This window comes from Silurus meridionalis, chromosome 11 (genome assembly GCF_014805685.1).
Source record: "Silurus meridionalis isolate SWU-2019-XX chromosome 11, ASM1480568v1, whole genome shotgun sequence".
Lineage (NCBI taxonomy): Eukaryota > Metazoa > Chordata > Actinopteri > Siluriformes > Siluridae > Silurus > Silurus meridionalis.
Window position 1 is genome coordinate 21275806 of NC_060894.1, and position 20583 is coordinate 21296388.

General features: G+C 40.6%; 1 protein-coding gene across 1 annotated transcript in view; it reads left to right on the plus strand.

Moving 5' to 3' along the window:
* Positions 1-20583, plus strand: part of LOC124393506 (ephrin type-A receptor 5) — a 57407-nt gene that overhangs the window by 3772 nt on the left and 33052 nt on the right. Inside the window, exon 3 of the mRNA XM_046861399.1 lies at positions 7526-8189. Coding sequence (XP_046717355.1) covers positions 7526-8189 — 664 coding nt within the window. The remainder of the gene's footprint in view (positions 1-7525; positions 8190-20583) is intronic.

The following is a 20583-nucleotide window of genomic DNA, read 5'->3' on the forward strand; positions in this document are numbered from 1 at the left end:
AGAGGCGCGAGAGAGAGGAACGAGGGAGAGATTTTATTCTTCTTAAAGGGAAAGAGACTACGCTTTGTTCTAATTTCATAGAAAATCTGCGACGGTAATCAAAAAACGAATAATTATACAGGATACGCGGATTTAATTCTTTTTTTATTTCTAAACAATTGGATTTTGAAACCTGTGGAATAGTCAAGCGAAGGAGGCGACACTGAAGAATAACATTACGTTGGTGAAACCACTTTCTTTTTTTCTGTATAAAAACAATAGATTTCTGGAAGGTCAGGATTCTATTTTGAGTTGCAGACTATAAACCTATACATATAAAAATACTTTTAAAAAAACTATAGTTACAGGTTTAAAAAATAAATAAATCCTAGTTCAAAGGAAGAAAAAAAAAACCACATGAAAAACCACACCAGACCATGATCCTGGTTCTGAACCTGTTCCATCAAACACCTCAGTATTTAAGAGAACTTCCGAAAAACACCAACATGGCTGCAACTTTCTTATTTTCTTCTTCCGTATGTGCTGTGAAAACGAGGAACACTTGAATAAGTCAATGAGATGAAAGTATTATCCAAAGAAGAAGAGTGGAGCAGCTCGGTGTAGATCCTGTTCTGGTGCATCTCCATGAGGGTGTAGCCATAAAACCAAGTGTAATTAAATGCCGACTGATCAAATAACAAATTACGGGCTACAAAGTGAAGCCTGGTCAACAGCCATGCTAAACAGTAATAACAGTGCAGGCACACACACACACACACACACACACACACACACACACACACACGGTTTCAAACCCATACATGAAAAGCGTTTTTGTGTGCAGGCCGAAACCCCGGGAGGAAAAGTGCTTTTGTTGATTTCGGTCATATTTTCATGAGCAATTTGTGGTTAGCGAGTAACAATCGCGTTTTAATTCACAGTAAAACAAAGGACATCATCAACGCAACATCTGATTGTAATGACATCACCATTTGCCCATATCCTGGTGTGATGGTACAGTTCATTAACGAAGCATTGCATATGATTATGTATGGGGCCATCTGTTAGAGGAGTCTGTGTATGTGTGTGTGTGTGTGTGTGTGTGTGTGTGTGTGTGTTTGGTTGTATGTTCACCCCATCCGCTCACAGTGAGAATGCATAAAAGAAAAACGGCGAGCCGAGACTCATATGTAAACACTTTACGATATGAAAAAGCCGCTTGCCTTCCGTTCAGCTCGTGACTCGGATCATCATCTTGTTCCTTCCTGGAGGATTGCGTCTGGTCTGGGCGTTGTCTGAACGTCTGCCCCAGCTCTGTCCGTGCATGCAGCAGGAGCTGACCCCGGGGGCGCTCGGCGGCCTTTGTGTGTGTTCCAAGCCTGCAGTCGGTGTTGACAGTGCGCAATCACGGCTCAATTCACGCAGGGAGAACTGGAGCATTGTGTTTACCTGCACCTGCCCTCGGCTGCAACAATGCAGCCTGACAATACGCTCTTAACTCTTTCTGCCGCATGTGGAGGGGAAATAAATATTCAGATAGCAAAACAAATATCCTCGACTGATATCGAGCTTGTTGCTCCTGTGTGTGTGTGTGTGTGTGTGTGTGTGTGTGTGTGTGTGTGTGTGTGTGTGTGTGTGCCAAATAAAAGGCTGCTTTTTAAGTCACTCTGGGTGGTAAATGCTACAAAGCTGTCAGTTGTACATCTCTCTGTCTGTCTATCTGTCTGTCTGTCTGTCTATCTATCTATCTATACACACTGATCAGGTATAACATTATGAGTGGTGAAGTGAAGAACACTGATGATCTTTTCATTATGGCACCTGTTAGTGGGTGGATTTACTTATTAGGCATAAAATGAACATTTTGTCCTCAAAGTTGATGTTAGAAGCAGGAAAAATGGGCGTATGTATTTGAGCGACAAATTGTGACGTCTAGAAGACTGGGTCAGAGCGTCTCCAAAACTGCAGCTCTTGTGGGATGTTCCTGATCTGCAGTGGTCAGTATTTAATAAAAGTGGTCCAAGGAAGGAACAATGGTGAACCGGAGACAGGGTCGTGGGGGACGAGGATCATTGATGCACATGAGGAGCGAAGGCTGGTCTGTGTGGTTCCGATCCAACAGATGAGCTCCTGTAGATCAAACTGCTGAAGAAGTCTATGCTGTTGATGCTTAATGGGTCAGAACATTTTTGGTAGCAAAAAGGGACCAACACAATATTAGGCAGGTGCTCATAATGTTATAACTGATCAGTGCATATCGCTTGTATGCAGGGTGGCATAATATCCTAAAAAATATTCTTTTTATCCTTATTTTTATCTTATTATTAATGTATTATTATATTATTATGTACTTTTTAATTTTTAATTTATATTATTTGGTTTGTTACTCAAAGTCCAAACTCTTCACATCATCACTTTTAATCATTTCGTTAATCAAAGCTTCCATTAATGATTTTTCCCCACATTTGGAAAAAAAAAACACAATAAGACCACAACCAGCACCACCCACTTCAATCACAAACCAACAGCAATCAGAGGGAAATCAGCGAGTCTGTTTCAGTCAGAAACGAGTCATGATACGGATTAAAATGTGTATCTGTGACTCTACTCTGTACAGTGTGTTGTCTATAATGGATTGGGGGCATGAAAGCTTGGTCTAAATTCAACACTCAGGATGTAGAGTGGTGAACTGGGACCGTGTGACTGGAGGGAACGGGATGCATGTAATTCGTTCAGACTGAATGTTGTAGTGAAAAGATGTTCAATTGTATATATCAGAAATCCGAAAGACAGAACTAAAGATATAAATCAGGTTATCATCAGCATCGATTATACTTTATATATATATATATTTATTTTAATTATTAACTTTGACAGATACTAAATTCTACTAATATCCGTCCATATTTTGTGTTCATTCTCTTGAAAGGCGAAATCCTCCCGCTTTCCGGTACCTCGTCTCCCTGTTTGAGAAACACAACGAAGAAAATCGCTGAACGTGAATTTTAAAAAGCGGTTTTAGAACAACAAGAGCTTGTAGGCGGCTGATTTGTAATCACCTTTTATGTGCGTGATTACACTGTCTCTGCTATAATTAGGTCAAATGAGTGTGTAGCTCAGCAGCTGTTTAGAGAGACGGTCTGGCTCTGCTAAACGTCTGAGCTTACATTCAGCGCTATTCTTCTGAGAGAGGGATTGTTTTTTAGAAGACTAGTACCTTTCCTGTCGAACGTGTTTGTTTTTAGTGGTGAGGATGGAGGGGTGTTAGCGATTTACAGAAGATCAGCAAAAATCCATGCTGGTCTGTAGCACCTCCAGGTTCGAACACTGCTCTTTTTATTTTACTGTTCATACGACCTTCAATAGAGGATAATGATGCCTTGGATTCAACGCGGAAAGATTCAAATATATACAAACACACATTTTTTTATAGTGTAGCCACAGGGAGTGAGTTTTCTCCAGGCTCATCAGGTCTGTATGCAGTAGCTCCTCGTTTGCAGAAGGCTTCACTGAGGCCTCAGTGACAGGGGTTAGCCAGGTGTCTCAGTAATGGTCATTGGGAAATAGGAGGTAATGACTGGTTATTGATTCGGAGTCAGCAGGTTGTTCATGGAGGCTTGAGTGCTCTCGCTCTCTCGCACTCTGCATGGTGCACCTTCTCCGCGGAGGGGGAAAAGGGCCGATGCCAGCAGAGTTTGAAGTGCTCAGAGAAATTTGCGCTTAAGGCACACAAGAGCTCACGCAGAGAGAATTGACGTTTCCGAGGCTAAAAAGCACTTGCAAATAAGCGGCGTAGGTTAGTGGAGGTGAGGGAACAGAAAGAGAGCCTCAGCGGGAGACTCACTAGAAAAGGAGGTCTGGGGGATTTAGAAGAATTGAGAGCAGAGGAGGATGATGATGGTTCAAACACTTTTTTTTTCTTCTTAAATTGTGCCTGAAGTGCTGAAGTGCCTCTCAGGCTGCCAACTTCACGGAAGGCAGATTGGACGTAAGTGATAGCAATTCCCATGTGAGGACAATACGGCCCTTTCATGCCTGGACACTCCACATGTTTCTGTTTTTCTTTTCTTTTGCTCACACAAATAGAAATTCCCGATATTTAACAGGACTTTTACCTAAATTGGCATTAGTTTATATTACATTATATAAACATTCTATTTTTACTCATTTCCGATGAAGTGCACTGCAAAAACTCCTCATCTAGACGTTTTATTTCTGGATAAAAAAAAATGTATTGATATTATTTTAACAAAATACAATGCAAGAGTAGATTGTGAACGCTTTTTATGATTGCTTTATGTTTTACTTTGTAAAGCTCAAATTTAGTTTTTGTACCTGCAAATTGAGCTTAAGTACCATCAGAGACATTATCTGATGCCTTGAATCTTTTATTTATACCTGGTTTTAAGGCTGAGCAGAAAAAAAAAAGCTCAATAATCACACTTTGGACTTATTTATTCCAAATGCTTGTGTTATGTCGACGCCAACACATTTATTTACAACCTAATAACAAGTGATAAGAGTCTGCATCCCAAACACATGAGATTCTTCATTGTTTACAATACGCATGTCTTGGTTTTAATAGTAATCTTGTTTCGAGTTTAAATGCTTTGTCTCATGAATATATTATAATGAAGACGATTTTTATATTTAGAGGAATTCTTGTGTTTTGTAGCTCTGGTTTTTAGATCTTTTCACACAAATGAAGAAAAGCTGCTTGGAATACGTGTTTTAATGCTTAAAGACATTTAGTTCTTTTCTAAACCCTGGATATGTTTTTTATTTCGAGCGTAATTATCTCACTGCACTGGCAGATCATTTGACTTGTTTCTAGTTTGTAGCTTCTCAAATCATGCATTTATTTCTTATATTTAGATGCGTATTTTTGCAGTGGGTGGACCGATGCTTTTCCTGGCATGTTTAAATCCCGACAATGCAACAGTTATCCATAATTTGGAGTATAGAGAACAAAAGAGAAGACAAAAAGCTGTGCTCTGTGGGGGGGGGGAGGATAGCATACTCTCTCCATCAGTCTCAGGGACACCAGCCAATTATTGGCATCTGTGAGTTCATGTATGCGGAATTACCTAGATGAAGCTTTCTTCTGTGTGTGTTATGATACGACAAGGTGAGAGAGAGGCACGATTGAGATGGTTGAGTCGTGTTCAGAGGAGAGACACAGGGTATATCGGTAGAAGGATGCTGAGGATGGAACCACCAGGCGAGACGGAAGGTCAAGGAGAAGGTTTATGGATGTGGTGAGGGAAGACATGCAGGAGGTTGGTTGGAAGAGGCAGAGGGAGAGGGCAGAGTGATTTGGAAACGGATTTGGAAACGGATGTTACAGACGTGTATGATTTTTTTCTCTTTACCTGTTCTCTCAGCATCTGCATATCATGACCGAGCTAACAACAGCACATTATGGAAATATGAAAGGATCCTATTTGCCGTGGTTCACTGAGATTTTTATAACCCCCCTACCGGCACCCCATACCATCACCCTCTTTTACTTGGTGCATTAATGCAACCCATCTGAAAGGACTCCTGTGTTTATTAGAGGAATATAATCATTTATGGCTGAGTGATCATCAAACCACGTTATGTGGACATTCGGCTGCCCGGAATGAAATGGAAATTTGCTGTGTGGAAGAAGAAAAAAAAAGAGGTGCTGCTAATGTGTTTTCTGAACCACATTTATGGTCCACCTTGACAGGGAAATGTGGTTAGACTGTAAGTGGAGTAATAGATGATACAGTCGAAGCGTCCGTGAAAAATAAGCACGTGTCAATGCTGCTTTTACGACTTCACGTATGGAAATGTATTTCGAAGCTGGAATTTTTTTTATCTCATTATTTCAAAGTGCATTTTTTTCCCCAGTAAACTGATTCGTCTTTGTGTACACTGTACTGAAACACCAGGCAGAAGCACAATGAAGCGACAGTATTGTGCTCACCTGTGCTTGCGCTTTGTGGAAATTGTGCTGTACAGGTACTTTCCGAATCCCCAAATGCAAAAGGAAGCAAAGGTTAGTTTTTTTTTGGGGGGGGGGAGGTGGTGCGGGTGGTGGTTTTGGTAGTTGTGGATTGATGGCACTGGGATACTCTTGAGACCAGTCTAAAAACTTGTACTCCTGCGATCAGAATGCGAAAGTTTCGAGCCTGCAGCTCTGCTCTTTTCATGCAGCTTTGGTAACACACTCCCAATGCAATTAGCCGAGTTAAGCCTGGAGCAAAGGCCACAGCTCCGCTCGTGTGGTCAAGAGGGCTCGTCTGACTGGAATTAAACTGCAGGAGTGGATGCAGAGCTCCGAGCGGGACGACTCTGAGTTCGGGTTTAAGATGAGCCGTGTACCCAGTCGGTAACACACCAACCGTGATCCCATTGTTCGCAGCCTCGTCTTAGTCAGAGACAAAAATAGTGGTTTGAGATGAATGAATGCTGCAGTTGCACTGCTCTTACATCGGGCAGTTCAGCCAAGAGCACAGATCGGGCGTGATCCACGCAGTGTCACGTTGTTTTCTGCCTGGTGGTAACGTGACTCCTCTGAGGATCATGGTGGTCATTCATTGCACATTTAAAGGCCTGTTTTTGGCCCATGGCCAACGTTTTAGAAGGTCTGCCTTGTTAACTGCTGTGTTATAGTTTTCCTGACTGTATTACAGGTAGCATTGTTTTTCCAATCTCTCAGCTGCCTGATATATTGTTATGGGGGTTTCCTGGTTGAGAGCACAGTAAAAATAGCTTTGTTGCCTTTAACAGTTATATGGAAGAGTGGAAAAAACAATATATATATATATATATATATATATATATATATATATATATATATATATATATATATATATATATAGGTAGTCTGTTGACACGTACATATATATATATATACACTGTAAAGTTTATAGATTACGGTACTGTAAATTGCTCTGTTTTTCTAAATAATGTACTGGAATTAAATTATATGACAAATTACAGAGTACTACCCCACACTGATCACCATTCTTTAAGACTCCTGGGTAGGCCAGACCATGTCTCGACTTACGATACTTTCACGTTACGATGGGGTCATCAAAACGCATCTTCATCATACATTTGCAGCATTTGGCAGACGCCCTTATCCAGAGCGACTTACAACTGAGCAGGGGAGGGTCTTAGGGCTTTGCTCAAGGGCCCAGCAGTGGCAGCTTGGTGGTGGTGGGATTTGAACCAGTGATCTTCTGATCCAAAGCCCAATGCCTTAACCACTGAGCTACCACCTCCCTTAAGTGGAGGACCACCTGTAGTCTAGTATTATGTGCTGCTTTAGATTATATAATTCTTATCACAAAAACATGACTAGTGAAGAATGCATTAATTATATGCCATGTATTTTCCTAATTACCAATAAATACCTATAATCTTCTTCTTCTTTTGGCTTCTCCTATTAGGGGTCTCCACAGCGGATCATCCGTCTCTATATCCGTCAATAAATACCTCTAATATAATAATATAATAATCTATCGTTTTCAAAACGCTTACCGTTTTATTTTCTCTGTCATTTTTTGGCCAGTGGGAAGAAATCGGAGAGGTGGATGAAAACTACGCCCCTATTCACACGTATCAGGTGTGTCGAGTGATGGAGCACAACCAGAACAACTGGCTTCAGACGAGCTGGATCGCTAATGAAGGCGCTCAGCGAGTGTTCGTGGAGCTGAAGTTCACCCTGAGGGACTGTAACAGCCTGCCTGGTGGCTTAGGCACCTGCAAAGAGACTTTCAACGTCTTTTACTACGAGTCCAACGACGACGACGACCGAAACATCCACGAAACCCAGTACAATAAGATCGACACCATCGCGGCTGACGAAAGCTTCACCGAGCTGGATCTGGGAGACCGAGTGATGAAATTAAACACAGAAGTGAGAGATGTCGGCCCTCTCACTAAGAAAGGCTTCTACTTGGCTTTCCAAGACCTGGGAGCCTGCATCGCCCTCGTGTCTGTGCGGGTCTTTTACAAAAAGTGCCCGACAGTCGTGAAGAACTTGGCTGTCTTCCCAGATACTATCACCGGATCCGACTCTTCTCAACTCCTGGAGGTGCTGGGGACCTGCGTCAATAACTCAGTGGCCGAGGAACTTCCCAGAATGCACTGCAGCGCCGAGGGGGAGTGGCTGGTGCCCATCGGGAGGTGCATGTGCCAAGCAGGCCATGAGGAAGTTAATGGTTCCTGTCAAGGTTGGTGAACATCTTCATTATTATGCAAATGCAGGCTGGCAAAATGGCACCGCGTGTTCAACGTTCCTCCTTGAACCGAGCGTATGAATGTCACGGACGTTGAAAAGTGTCCACACCCTTTTTTTTTTTTTTTTTTTTTGGGAGTGCGGTGACATTCAGCTCGGATCCTCGACACGATCCCGGTTTAGTCGTGTGCCACGCGATTTATAGGTCATTGAAACAGAAAAGATTTATGTAGGGCATTCGAAGAGGAGTAGTGTTGTGAATATTGGCCATCTTATTAGAAACACTTTGCATGGCTCAGTGGTGAGTGATGAAAAAGAGTGTGTGTGTGTGTGTGTGTGTGTGTGTGTGTGTGTGTGTGTGTGATGGGTTGACTATCTAACAGCTGGCGGAGGGCACACTGACTCCTGCAATGAATCATAGAATCTGGACAGCACAATAGCCGATATCTCACAGCAGTCTGCTCTGTTTTTTTCGGCTGGATTTGCAATTACGGTGAACAAAAGCCACCACTAGGGCAGTTATTAGGATCCGGATTTTTTTCCAAAAAAAAAAAAGAATTGTGTAGAATATAGATGTTATTCTTTGCAGGCTGATAGAAAATGGCTTTGACCCAGTTTAAGTCATTATTTTTAGAAATGCTTACTGTGTTCCTGCCTGTAGCCAAACACTTTGCGTCAGTCTGTTTTGAAATCGTCAGCCGAGTCTGATTTTAATGGCAGTACAAAAACATTTTGGTAATTTTACCAAAATTGGCAGGTTTGACCTGCATATCAAATGAACGACCGCAGACGTCACTTTTCCCTGTTCGATCGAGGCCGTTTGCAATGCGCTTTTAGCCTCTGTTTAACTATTTGTTAAATACAGACTCTCCTCCGTTGTATACTGTATTTCTGGACATTCCCTACGAGGGAAAGTCAACTTTTGTCCCCCCCCCCATGTCCGTGTCTAGAGTCAATAAATACAGTACATCCTCGTTTTTTGGTTTCTATGGCAACTGGAGACTTCCTCTCAGTTTTTGACATTCAGAGATATAAAATTTTTACACTTTTCCCCCGATGTGAACCAGGCACGCTGCAGGAGAAGGATGAAAGCCGGCTTTCGAGTTTGCGCAGCTGATGAGCATGTTGCGCCTTTTCTCATCATTCCTTCGAAGTGAACGAAACGTAGATGTGCAGGACGCCAGCGGCCGTGTTGAGTTTTATTTTAGGCGCAAATCCAGTAGTTACGGCATACAAAGTCGTTCGCACCGTTTCTTGTGCCTGCAGTAGTTTAACAGTGGCCTTAATTCAGCCTCTTCCTCGAGCCACTCATAGATTATCGTTGCTGGCTGCTCAGTGTGCCGTGTGACAATGGATCCCCGGCAACTCACTTCTCTCTCTCACACACACACACACACACACACACACAGAGGTCTATGCAGCCATCCAGCCATCAAAATCCCCCCTCAAATACTTGCAAATACTGTCTCTATCCTGCTCTCCCTCCAGTTCTGGAGGCATTTAATCATTTATCCTCCAGTGCGACATCAGGTGCTTCTCTCTTTCCGACGAGCCACACTGGTGATCAGCCTCCCCCGCAGCCCCCACCCGGACCTGGAGGCTATAATGATGGCTGGGACTGAGGGATAGAGAGGGATGGCAGAGCAGAGGAGAAGAGAGGAAAGAAGCGATGGTTACACGCTCCAGCGGTGGAGGAGGGCAATGTGTCCTGTGAACGATACAGGGCCCTTCCTCTTTTCCTCCTCTTCCTCTTTCCCCTTCTTTCCGCAGATTGCTCCTTTTGTCCGGCTCCCGAGTCGGTGCTTTGCGATAAGACTTTTCTCTCCCCTCTATTTTTTTTTCCACTTCTGGAGCACGGTGTGGTATTTCGGTGTGAATTAATTTCCATTGAGCTTTCCTCAGGGAACGCCCGTTTGCCCTGCGCTGGAAGGAAGGAAGCTGCGGCTTTTTGTGTGCGGTCGCCCGGGTCACGTGGAGACAAGGCAGCAATGCGTTGAAAATGAATTTCGCCCGATCGTGTGTGGGACATCCTCCCCCTAATTCATCGGGCACGGAGCGAGAGAACCTCCTAATCCCATTCCTAACGAGGCGAACGAGTACACCTAGCGCCACTCCTTTATTCGCACGATTGTTGCAGGCAATAACAAAACGACTGTAAACACACGAGCAGAATCCACCAGAGATGCACCAGAGAGGAGACACAGGCTCTTCTGGGACACATCCTGATTACATCCTGCTTGTCACTCGAACAAGAGCGGCGTAATTAGATTGAGAGTAGAAATCGCGACAGTTGAAATTGCGTAGAGGAACGCAGGAATACGATGACAAGTCCGAAGGGAAGGAGAAGGTGTACATATTTAAATTCCACTCATTCTCCTGCCGTGTCCGATTTACAGAACCTGTGTCTCGTTTGTCTAAGCTCAGTCACTACCTGATAAATCTGGTACGGATGAGACAGCTTGGGGAATACGACACAATACCAGAACCCATAAGAAAATTAACCTCCACGATATGAACACCCAGAAATGTCAGTTTTCTAGCACGATGCCTGTCCGATTTAGATGATGGAGTACCGCTAAATGTTGATGGATGAAGACGTGACTTCTCTTTGGTGTACTGTTCCGTTTTATGCCCTTACACGAATATAGGTCACATTTCCACTGAGTGGCCAACTCTCAGTCCCAAGGGTCCTCCTGTGAGCATGAGAAAGAAAGTTTTTCTGTTTATGGACTAACAAATCTGACGCCATCCAGAGACACTTTATATCCAGAACACAGAAACAGGTTACAGAGTATTTCAGACTATTTCCAAATGCATTTGAATTTTTATCATTGGACATGTTATGGCTGAACTAGGATAAAATAATATATATATATATATATATATATATATATATATATATATATATATATATATATATATATAAAATATGATTTTAAGAAGAATCTGAATAATTCAATGCATTTCAGAATTCATAAAAAAAAAAACTTCAAGTTCGAGTTCTATTTAAAACCGGACATCTGCAGTATGAAACAAACCAGAAACTTTTTATTTTTTCATTTTTACGGCTGCATAATTTATATTTAAACAACGTTATACATTTTTGAATACAGAATAATAGACATTTTTTTGAAGCATGGAATCAGATTAGCATATTTCCTTTTTATAACAAAGAATAGAAAAAGTGGATAAAAAAATGTTGAAAAGATGTGGAGCTAAATATTTTATTATAGTTGTTTTATAAAGTATTGCTTTTTTTTTTACGATAAGGGCTGTGTGTAAACATGACATGAGAGATCTCAGAATCAGGTTTTAATGATGCAGGCCGCCTACCGCAAACGTGGCTGCAAAATATATCAAATAATCGAATTATCGTAAACGTCCATATGGTGAAATGAGTATATCTTGTGATAAGCGAATAATTTTAATATTGCCAACAAATGTAAAATGTTTAACAGCACTTGACTGTTATGTAAAAATTGTACAGCAGCCAATCAGTGGCAAAAATCCATGTACATTAAATTACAAGTGCAAGATAAAAATGGATGTAGAGGCATAAAAAAGGACGTGTGTAAGATCCTATACTCTACAAGCTCTATTTTTTGAGGAGAAACTCATATGGACTATTGCGTTTGCTTGCATGAATACTTAGATTTTTTGCCATAAGTGGATGGGACCAATGGACCATAATCTTAAATATCACTGGCTTACTATTATTTTTTGTATTTTTTTTTTTTTTTACAGTGTTATGTAATATAGTATTTGCATATTCAGGTGTTTATGTGTACCTGGATATTTGACATTTTTATATAATGCAAAAAAAAAAAAGAACATGAAATATCCATACACACCACATGCATATAATATACTCAAAAAAAAAATAATAATAATAATAATTTTTATATATACACACTTAGTGTAATAATTGAGAATATAAGCATACCTTAAATCAAATGAAACAAAGTCTTTAACGGCTGATATTTTGCCCGTAATGCAGTATGTTATATGTCATATATAATTCTCTTCACAATGCTACAATATAAAGACGTATTAAGCAGTAAGATTCAAACGGCAGCTTTGCACTGATGCTGATTTGCTGGTTTGTGTTGGGTTTTGGTTTGTGTTTCTGTGCACCTGCATATGTTTTATTCTGTAAAGATTATCTGCCTGGTAACAAACACATTTTTTCCATCCACCATATCTTTCCTGATGTGTGTAGCGGAGCAGACTTTGGGACTCAGACCTGAGCCATGCTCTAATTTTGCAACCATGTCACATTTAAAGATAGCTACATGCTAACATCGAATTGTTTCTTAGTTTGGCGAACGTGTTAGGAATACGAAACTCCTGCGATCGTGAAGCCAGATGAAAATGTTCGTCATCTGCAAATGCACGAAAAGCGATTGCAAATATATACAAAGTTAGCAGACCTTATGACTAAAGGGAAAGAATGTCATATGCAGAGAATAATAAAAAAATGTCGGCTCATTGAGATGGACGGTGGAGAAGCTAAAAAGGGTCTTCAGACTGATTTGGACATTAGGACAGATAGAAAATATAATAAACAGAGAGATAGAGAGAGAAAGAGGGTGGATGATGCGAACGCTCGGTTGCTCAGTTGGGTTCGTTCAGACGAGCGGATCCTGAAAGGTTCTGCTATTTTCAGGAAATGTCAACCTGGATCCAGTCGCTCATCACATGCTTTCAGTTTGCCGAAGGAAGATACGACAGAGACGTCTGGAAGCTCTCCCACCCTGAAGCACATCAGCCACACGGCCGTTCTTTATCACGAACGGCAGGCGGAATAAACATAACCACGCAGACGGTTTATCTTCCTAAAGCAAAGCGCGAGAGGATAATCAGAGAATTGGGCGTAATGAAAGAACAGGAGCTCGGCGTCATTCGTCTGCGTAGTGAAAAGGGGGAGCGTTCGCTACTCTAGTCGCTGTTTGACACTTTCACTGGGGGCGATTTAATCAGGGCTGCGGCGTCGGATGTTACGAGTCCATTTGTAAGCAGTTTTCGTAGCTAAGCGTGTGTGTGATGTGCTGGTGTTCACGCCAGCATCAGAGACTGCACTGCAGAGCTAATGGTCTTGAAGGGAAATAGTTCACAAGCATCGCAAAGTCTCAGCATTATACGGCTTCGACGAGTTTTGGCGTGTAAGACACCGTTTCACACGTGTAAACTGTACGAGGTTGTTACGTAAGGCCGACTCTAACCGCATGCTGATTAACGCTACACCTCAGTGTCTCTGCCTGCACACTGCGGGAGTATTTGTCTTATTTTTCACTCAACGCTACTAAATACGGCCCTTAGAGAACCAGCTTGAGTACTTACACAGCTAATAAACATCGTTAGCCGGCCTGCTTATGAGCAATTTACTTTATTAGAGCATTTAATCCACATTCCACGGTTTTTATTAATTTTTTTTTAGATATTATATCATGAAGAGGATTTGGATTTGCTTAGAATTTTTTTTTTATTATTGCCTTAAAATGAATTTTATGATCTTGAATGTAAGTTTGACAATGTTGCAATTTGCGTTTTGTTTCGTGTAATTCAGCAGCGTTTCGGAGCAAACCGTCTCACGTAGTACCGATTTAGTACTACGTTAATAACCATTGAATGTATTATTACCCAAATTCTGGTGAAGAATTTACTTATGATTTTATAGTCAGTGTATTCATTTAAAAAACATTGTGAAAAATGTATTTATGAATTTTTTCACAAATACACATCGATTTTTTCTATTGATCAACTATTAAATTGCCAAGTGACTAAAAGCAAGAAATTATTCATGTAGTAACTAAAAAATTAAATATGGAATATAATATATAATTTCTTGATTCGTTGAAAAGTGAAAGCGCCGCAGTGTCGTACTGTTTATGTTGTAATGTAATATACATAAGTGAGGAAATATAAAAGAATCTAATGTTAATAGGTGAATATATTATTACATATTGTATATGCGGTAATAATAGTTTGTGATCAGCAGCTGTATAGAATTAGATGTGGCACAATAACACGTATAACATACATGAACTAGATATGATATCATATAAAATGATATGCAGTACACTGCACTGTATCATCAAAAATTGTTGATTGACGGTTTCCACTATTTTTATCTATTTTTAAAATTCTACCCTTAGAAATTTCTACCTACAGTCCTGAGTGAATTGTGCAGATCCCAGCTCAATTATTAGAATTTAAATTAATTTGCTTTTATTTCTTCTCGGAACCATAACGAATAAAACGTGGCGTAGCAGATAGTAAAGAGGATCTCAGTTAAATGCTGAGACGCTGCCAGAACCCTTGTGTTGAGTGTATTTTTGTTGAGGGTATAACAGATTTTTTTTTTTCCAACTACATGTCATTGATTTAATGGAATTCAGATAGCGGATTTGCCGTTGCCAAGTATCAGGCTCGGCCCGCCCCGCTATTCAAACAGTGCACTGAGGGAAAATAAATAATTCCAGCTCCAACAATGGCAAAGCACAAAGACCAACACTGGATGCTGCCAATCACCCGCTTGCACATTGCCACTTGTGTGCTTTTGTTTTTGGGTGAGTTTACAAGAGAGGAAGCTAAACATAGAAAGAGGATGTTTGTCTTAAAACAAAACAAAACCACCAACCCAGAAGATTTTTCTGCAGTAGTTCAGGTTGCTTCTTCGATCGATGCACTGCGCGTATTCCTGAAAAGACCAACTGATTTGATTGATAGATCACATTGCTCGTTATATGGAATAGATCGGTTTTCTGCATTGTTATAGAGGTGTCTTTTAAAAAGTAAAGCATTTGCTATTTGTTCTAATTGGGTACATCCGGATTGCTCGCCTAATTAGCACTTATTTGATTTGTCAGAGCATTTACGTGGCTTTTCATTAGCAATGATGTTTCCTACTGATTGGTTTTCTTTAACGTGCTGCACTCCTGGTTCCTGTGCTTTTTCATTATTGGACCTCTCTGCCTTGTTTGAAGTTGTTCCGAGTGAATTCAGTAAAAATCCTCGCCGTCGATAAGTTTCGTCCCGAATAATCATTTAGAGGGAGCGCGCATGGAGCATCTCGGCAGCTTGTTAATTGTCAGGCGCACCACTGTTCACTGCATATTAATGAGGGATTAGCCTTTGTGCAGCACATTATGAGCTCCCCCTCCACCATGACATTGAAGAGACATCATGCCACAGGTAGCAGCAGGAGGGGTCGGCCTCGCCTCCTCAAACAGCCATCTCGGTGGAGCGTGACTAAAGGCTGGGATGGAATGATGTATGAGATAAGACTTACAGTTTGGTATAAATGTGATGGGTTCATACTTGGAGTTTTGTGGGTGGGGCTGTGGTGAGGTTTGCAATGGATATTATTTGAAGATTGTCTGTAGGTTGTGGAAAAAATCTCTAGAACTCTGCATGCACTCACATTAAAGTCCAGGGCAGTGTGTAATTGTTGTATTTTGCAATCGTAACCTCGCGGATAGTGATTTTAGTTCTCGTTCTAACTGCATAACCTGATGATACGTGATGCAAGATGAGAACATCAGAGCTTAAATCTAAATATCTAGGCAGAGATTTGCTGTCTGACTGTCAAGAATCTGATATTAAATACTGAACCAGAGCCTTTGGTAAATCAGAATCAACTTTAATTGTATCATGGGTTGCATGAACTAGAACTAGTGCTGGAGGTATAAAAATATGAAAAACTAGGATGTAAAAGTGAGGCGGATCAAATGATAATATTTCCCAGAAGTCCAAGGTGCATTGTTGCGATATATTGGTTAATGTGTAGTTAATGTAACGCAAATGAAATGGCACTGTGAGGTTTACATTAATGCTTGTGCTTGTGGAGGCAGTTCAGAGATGGTTTCTGTGGCATGAGGTTTTGGTTCTGTGGACCACAGTGACTCAAGTAGAGTCCACAATGACACAGTTTAGCCACAATCCTAGCTGCTTGCTTCAGGGTTCTGAACGTGTACAGGTCCTGTAGAGGTGAAAGATCGCATCTAATCACCTTCGCAGCCGAAATATATACACCTTAGTATATAGACCTTCATATTATTCATTATACATATTAAATGTATATATGTATATTATCCATAATAATATTTTATTATTAATGATAATATACACCTTAATAATCCTCTTAGTCTGTATTAATACCCACATGTTTCTAGATTATGTTCAGCTACTACTCTACGCCTCAGCGGTTGGTTTCCCGATGCCTGGAATGTACATTGTAGTTTTTATTTCTCCTGTGGGTCAGTTAATGATCACACACGTAAAGATTCTTAATACCTAGTTGATAGTAAAAATGATGAAATGTTACGAGAAATGGCATCAATCCAATACCCTCGTCTCAAACCGGATCCAGGAACAAAATAGTGGGAAAAAAAGTCAACCAAATATGTTCATCTTTGGAATTAAATATTATTATATGATATATAATATAATATTTAAGTTTGGACCTGGAAATTTGGAAGTCTTCAAAAAGAAAGTGTTGACTGCTTATTTTATTGGACACGCCTGTGATACTGTTTAGCGACTAAAAATCAATCTGCATATTAAACAGTGGTCACAAATTATTGTTCACTTTGCTGCGAACTTTCACACATTCTGCGCAGGATCTCTATTTAACACTAAAGTCCGCTGCTATGAGTTATCACTCAAAATCAGTGGCTGGCCGTGCATTTGGTACCTGGGCCTTCAGTGGGGACGTACCTGACTTAATCCACCTCTTAATACCACCAATATCACGTCGCAATTATAGAAACCATCAATACTATACAAAAACGCAATATAACAACACGTGGCATTACAGAGAGAGAGAGAGACATTTCACATATGGAGGGTGAAGAACATTTTACTAAAGCAACAAACCCAGTTAAGACTCCAAACCTCTACACTACAACCACAACTGTGCACCTACAACATCTGGAGCAGTTCAGAATCAATATTTGTCTGACAAAAACATTAAAAATGTTAATAAAATACAACCTAATCACCAGAGGTGCAGACTCATAATGTGCACCGTTCCTCAGAGGCTGTAATCCAGTGGTACCGCTCGTATTCACTGGTCTGAAAGTGGAGAACAAACCCTTTCCCGGGCTGAGACACACTAGCTACCTTCAGGGTTGGCCGACCTCCTCACCATGTCTAGCTTTTCTTCTAAATGAATTTTTAAGTATGTCCGAGACCAAATCAATTTCTCTTCCTCCGTAGGTATAAAAAAGTCTAACTCAGATGTATTAATGTGTGTAGAGCTACACACGTGTTTTGCCAGTCGAATTAGGGTGTAACAGTTTCCCTCTGACCAACCAATCAGAGGACGGATAATTCTGGGCCAGCTAGCTGCCCTGTGAGGCGAATATTGAATCTGATTGGTTAAAGAAACAGACCCATTGCTAATATTCTTTAAGGCCCTGGGCAGATTAGATTGACATGGCAGCACATAGAGGCTGAAATCTGATTGGACAAAAAATCTAACATCTATAAACACGTAAGCAGTGCAGCCGAGAGAAACGCTACGAAATGAAGAGAATAAACTGTTGGGAATAAATTAATACAATTTCATGGAAGAAATATCAGAATTTTGTTTGTAAATGTAGGTCAGTGCTTCTGATAGTGTTTAGGCCAACAGAGAATGTTTTGCTGACCCTGACCGCTCGCCACTGCTCAAAATACATAAAAGCTAGCGGTTTTTGTTTTGTTTTTGACAGTCGAGCCTGGTGTGCATGTACTGTTAATAAAGGAGTTTGATAGTAATCACCAGACCCTGTGGGTAAAGCTGTTACTGGTGGGTTTTATTTTAGACTGTTTTACCCATCGAGCAGATTTGAGGGTCAGGGTTGGTGTAAAGCTGCAGGAAGCTTCATGCTGTAGTAGTATTAAAGCCTAGCGGAGATTAATATTATCTCGTATTTTGTCAGCCGTGAGATGCATTTCGAATGCTTTTGTTCTGCTTGTGTTTACCTGTGACTCCTTTTCATGCGGTCTTTATTCAACACGCATAAAGCAAATCACAACAATGTAGCTGTGATGTTTACTGGTTAAAATCAACCCAACAACAGATTAGCTATTTAAATGCTCTAACTGTATACAAGGAAGCAGAATGCAAGGCTAAAGCTCAGGATGGCAAGATTCTGCCACCAAGTTTTAGTTAAGGTCATACAAATGTAGATATTAGAGACCCTGGATGTACTTCGTCTTATGTGTTCGCTGAACAAATCGCATTAAATGTATTATTTAAGGAGCATAGGCACCTTCACTTCATTTGTAAATAATAATCCACTCTTTTGTGTTGTGTGTGCACACGTATGTGTGTGTGTGTGTGTGTGTGTGGGTTTAATAAAGAAAAATTATATAGGAAGTCCTCATTTCACACCAGTCCCTGGTGTAATCCAATCACAGGCTCGTACAAAGACCATTACTGCAGCCCATCTCCAGCCCTTTATTTAATCCAACCTCATCTTGTTTCCATTAAGATTTGCTTTTATATCTTAAAGCCGCTCGTCCTGCGGGATTATCTCGGCTGGGGCCTGACTGAAAGTGTGGAGAAATGGATTTGGCCATGTCAGGATCTATATTTGTAATCCTGAACAGTCTCTGAAAAAACGTATCGCGGTCAAACGACAGATTGTTTCAATGAAATCTCTTGTAAGAGCCGGCTAAAGTTTCAAGGCATAGAATTACAGTGGAGGAGAAGAGTCTATACCATGATCAGAGCTTAGCGATATGGAGGACACTGTTCCAGGCCTGAATTTCTAGCATGTGAAAAAGAAATGGCCAGAATAGCAATTCTCTTCTTGCTCTTCGTGCCGAGATCTCACTACTCTGCCGTGCGTGGTATTTAAGAGCCATCTAGATAAACTACAGCTCCATTAGGATGAGACAGTTCAGAGCCTGGCATTTAAATCAGCCTTTGTCATTTTCACAGTAGGAGGTAGTTTAATGGCAATTGCAAGGTCACTGCAAATACTCTGTAAATTGAAGTGGAGTACAAGAGACACCCCCACCCCCACCCCCCCATGAGTAATGTTATAGTGCTCATGTTTAAAAGATTATCCAGCGAGGACAGTGCACAAACACTAGCTGCTTGTGTTGGGAGAAGTGTCTTCGTTTGACGCCTGCAGATGCCATGCCAGCAACAAGAACCTGTCCTGCATGAACTATTACAATAGTTAAAGGAACCTTTCTAGTAAGCAGTAAGTACGCTAGTTGTGAATCTTCTTAGCATTTCAAATTTCCCGTTGTTACTAAGAGACGGATTCTGATTTGGGCGGGACGCTAAGCTGACAGCGCAATGTGTCTTTAAAGCGTTTCACATATCATCCTAATTTATGCAAAATCTCCTGTAATGAATACAAAAAAGGTTTAGGTTGACAAGATCGCACCAGTTCAATTTCTGGTTTTTAAGCACGTTTGAAAATGCATTTCTGTTTCCGTCACGTTTATTATTCTGTTACACTTGTGAATGTGTTTTCACAGTAAACACTCACAGAACATATTATTAGGAAATCTGCAGTAATACTGCTGAAATATTCTCATGATTCTTTCATATTCAGCTGATTAGAAAATTACAAAGAAGGATAAGGATATATTTAACAGGTAACGGTTTTGTACAGTAACGAAGAAAATTCAATTTTCAATTAGGGACTGTACTTAAGTAGCTTTTTTGTGCATTGGTAGGTTTTGGGCTCATGATCATTTAAATAGAAATCAATCAGCATTTGACTCATAGAATGTCATTCTATTAATAGATTAGTGTGCTGAGGGTCACATTCGAGTCTTTTCACATCAACTTTGATTAAGTTTGAATCAACTTTGATTTAATAAAGAATTCTGTGATAAAAATGATAATAGAAACATTACATACATAATAAATCATAGTACTTTGGACACAAGTACATTTGAAGGCAAAACTTTTGTACTTTTACTCAAGTGCAAGTTAAAGGGACACTTTCGCTGGAGTCACATTTTACCGAGTGGATCTACATTAACTTCATGGTTTGTGAACTTCATCCACCACTGCAGGCTTTTACAGGCACCTCATTCTGGACAGTTAATAAGAAGGAAAAAATCACCTGGTGCTTTTCCAGTGTAAATCAACAATCCAGTTCGGTTGGTTTTAGCATCAGATTCTTGTTCTTGGTTGACAGGAGTAGACCTTGATTTGGCATTCCACTGCTGAAGCTCATCCACCTTTTGGTTTGATGTGTTGTCCATTCTGAGCTGCTTTTCTGGAAGTAGTGCTTATATGAGTTATTATAAACTTCCTGTCAGCTCAGAACGCTTCTCATTCTCCTCTGCTCTCTCAGTCAGCAGACTCTCTGCCAACACGATGGGTTTTTTGGTGTTTTTTTTTTTTTGCATTATTCTGTGTACACTCTAGA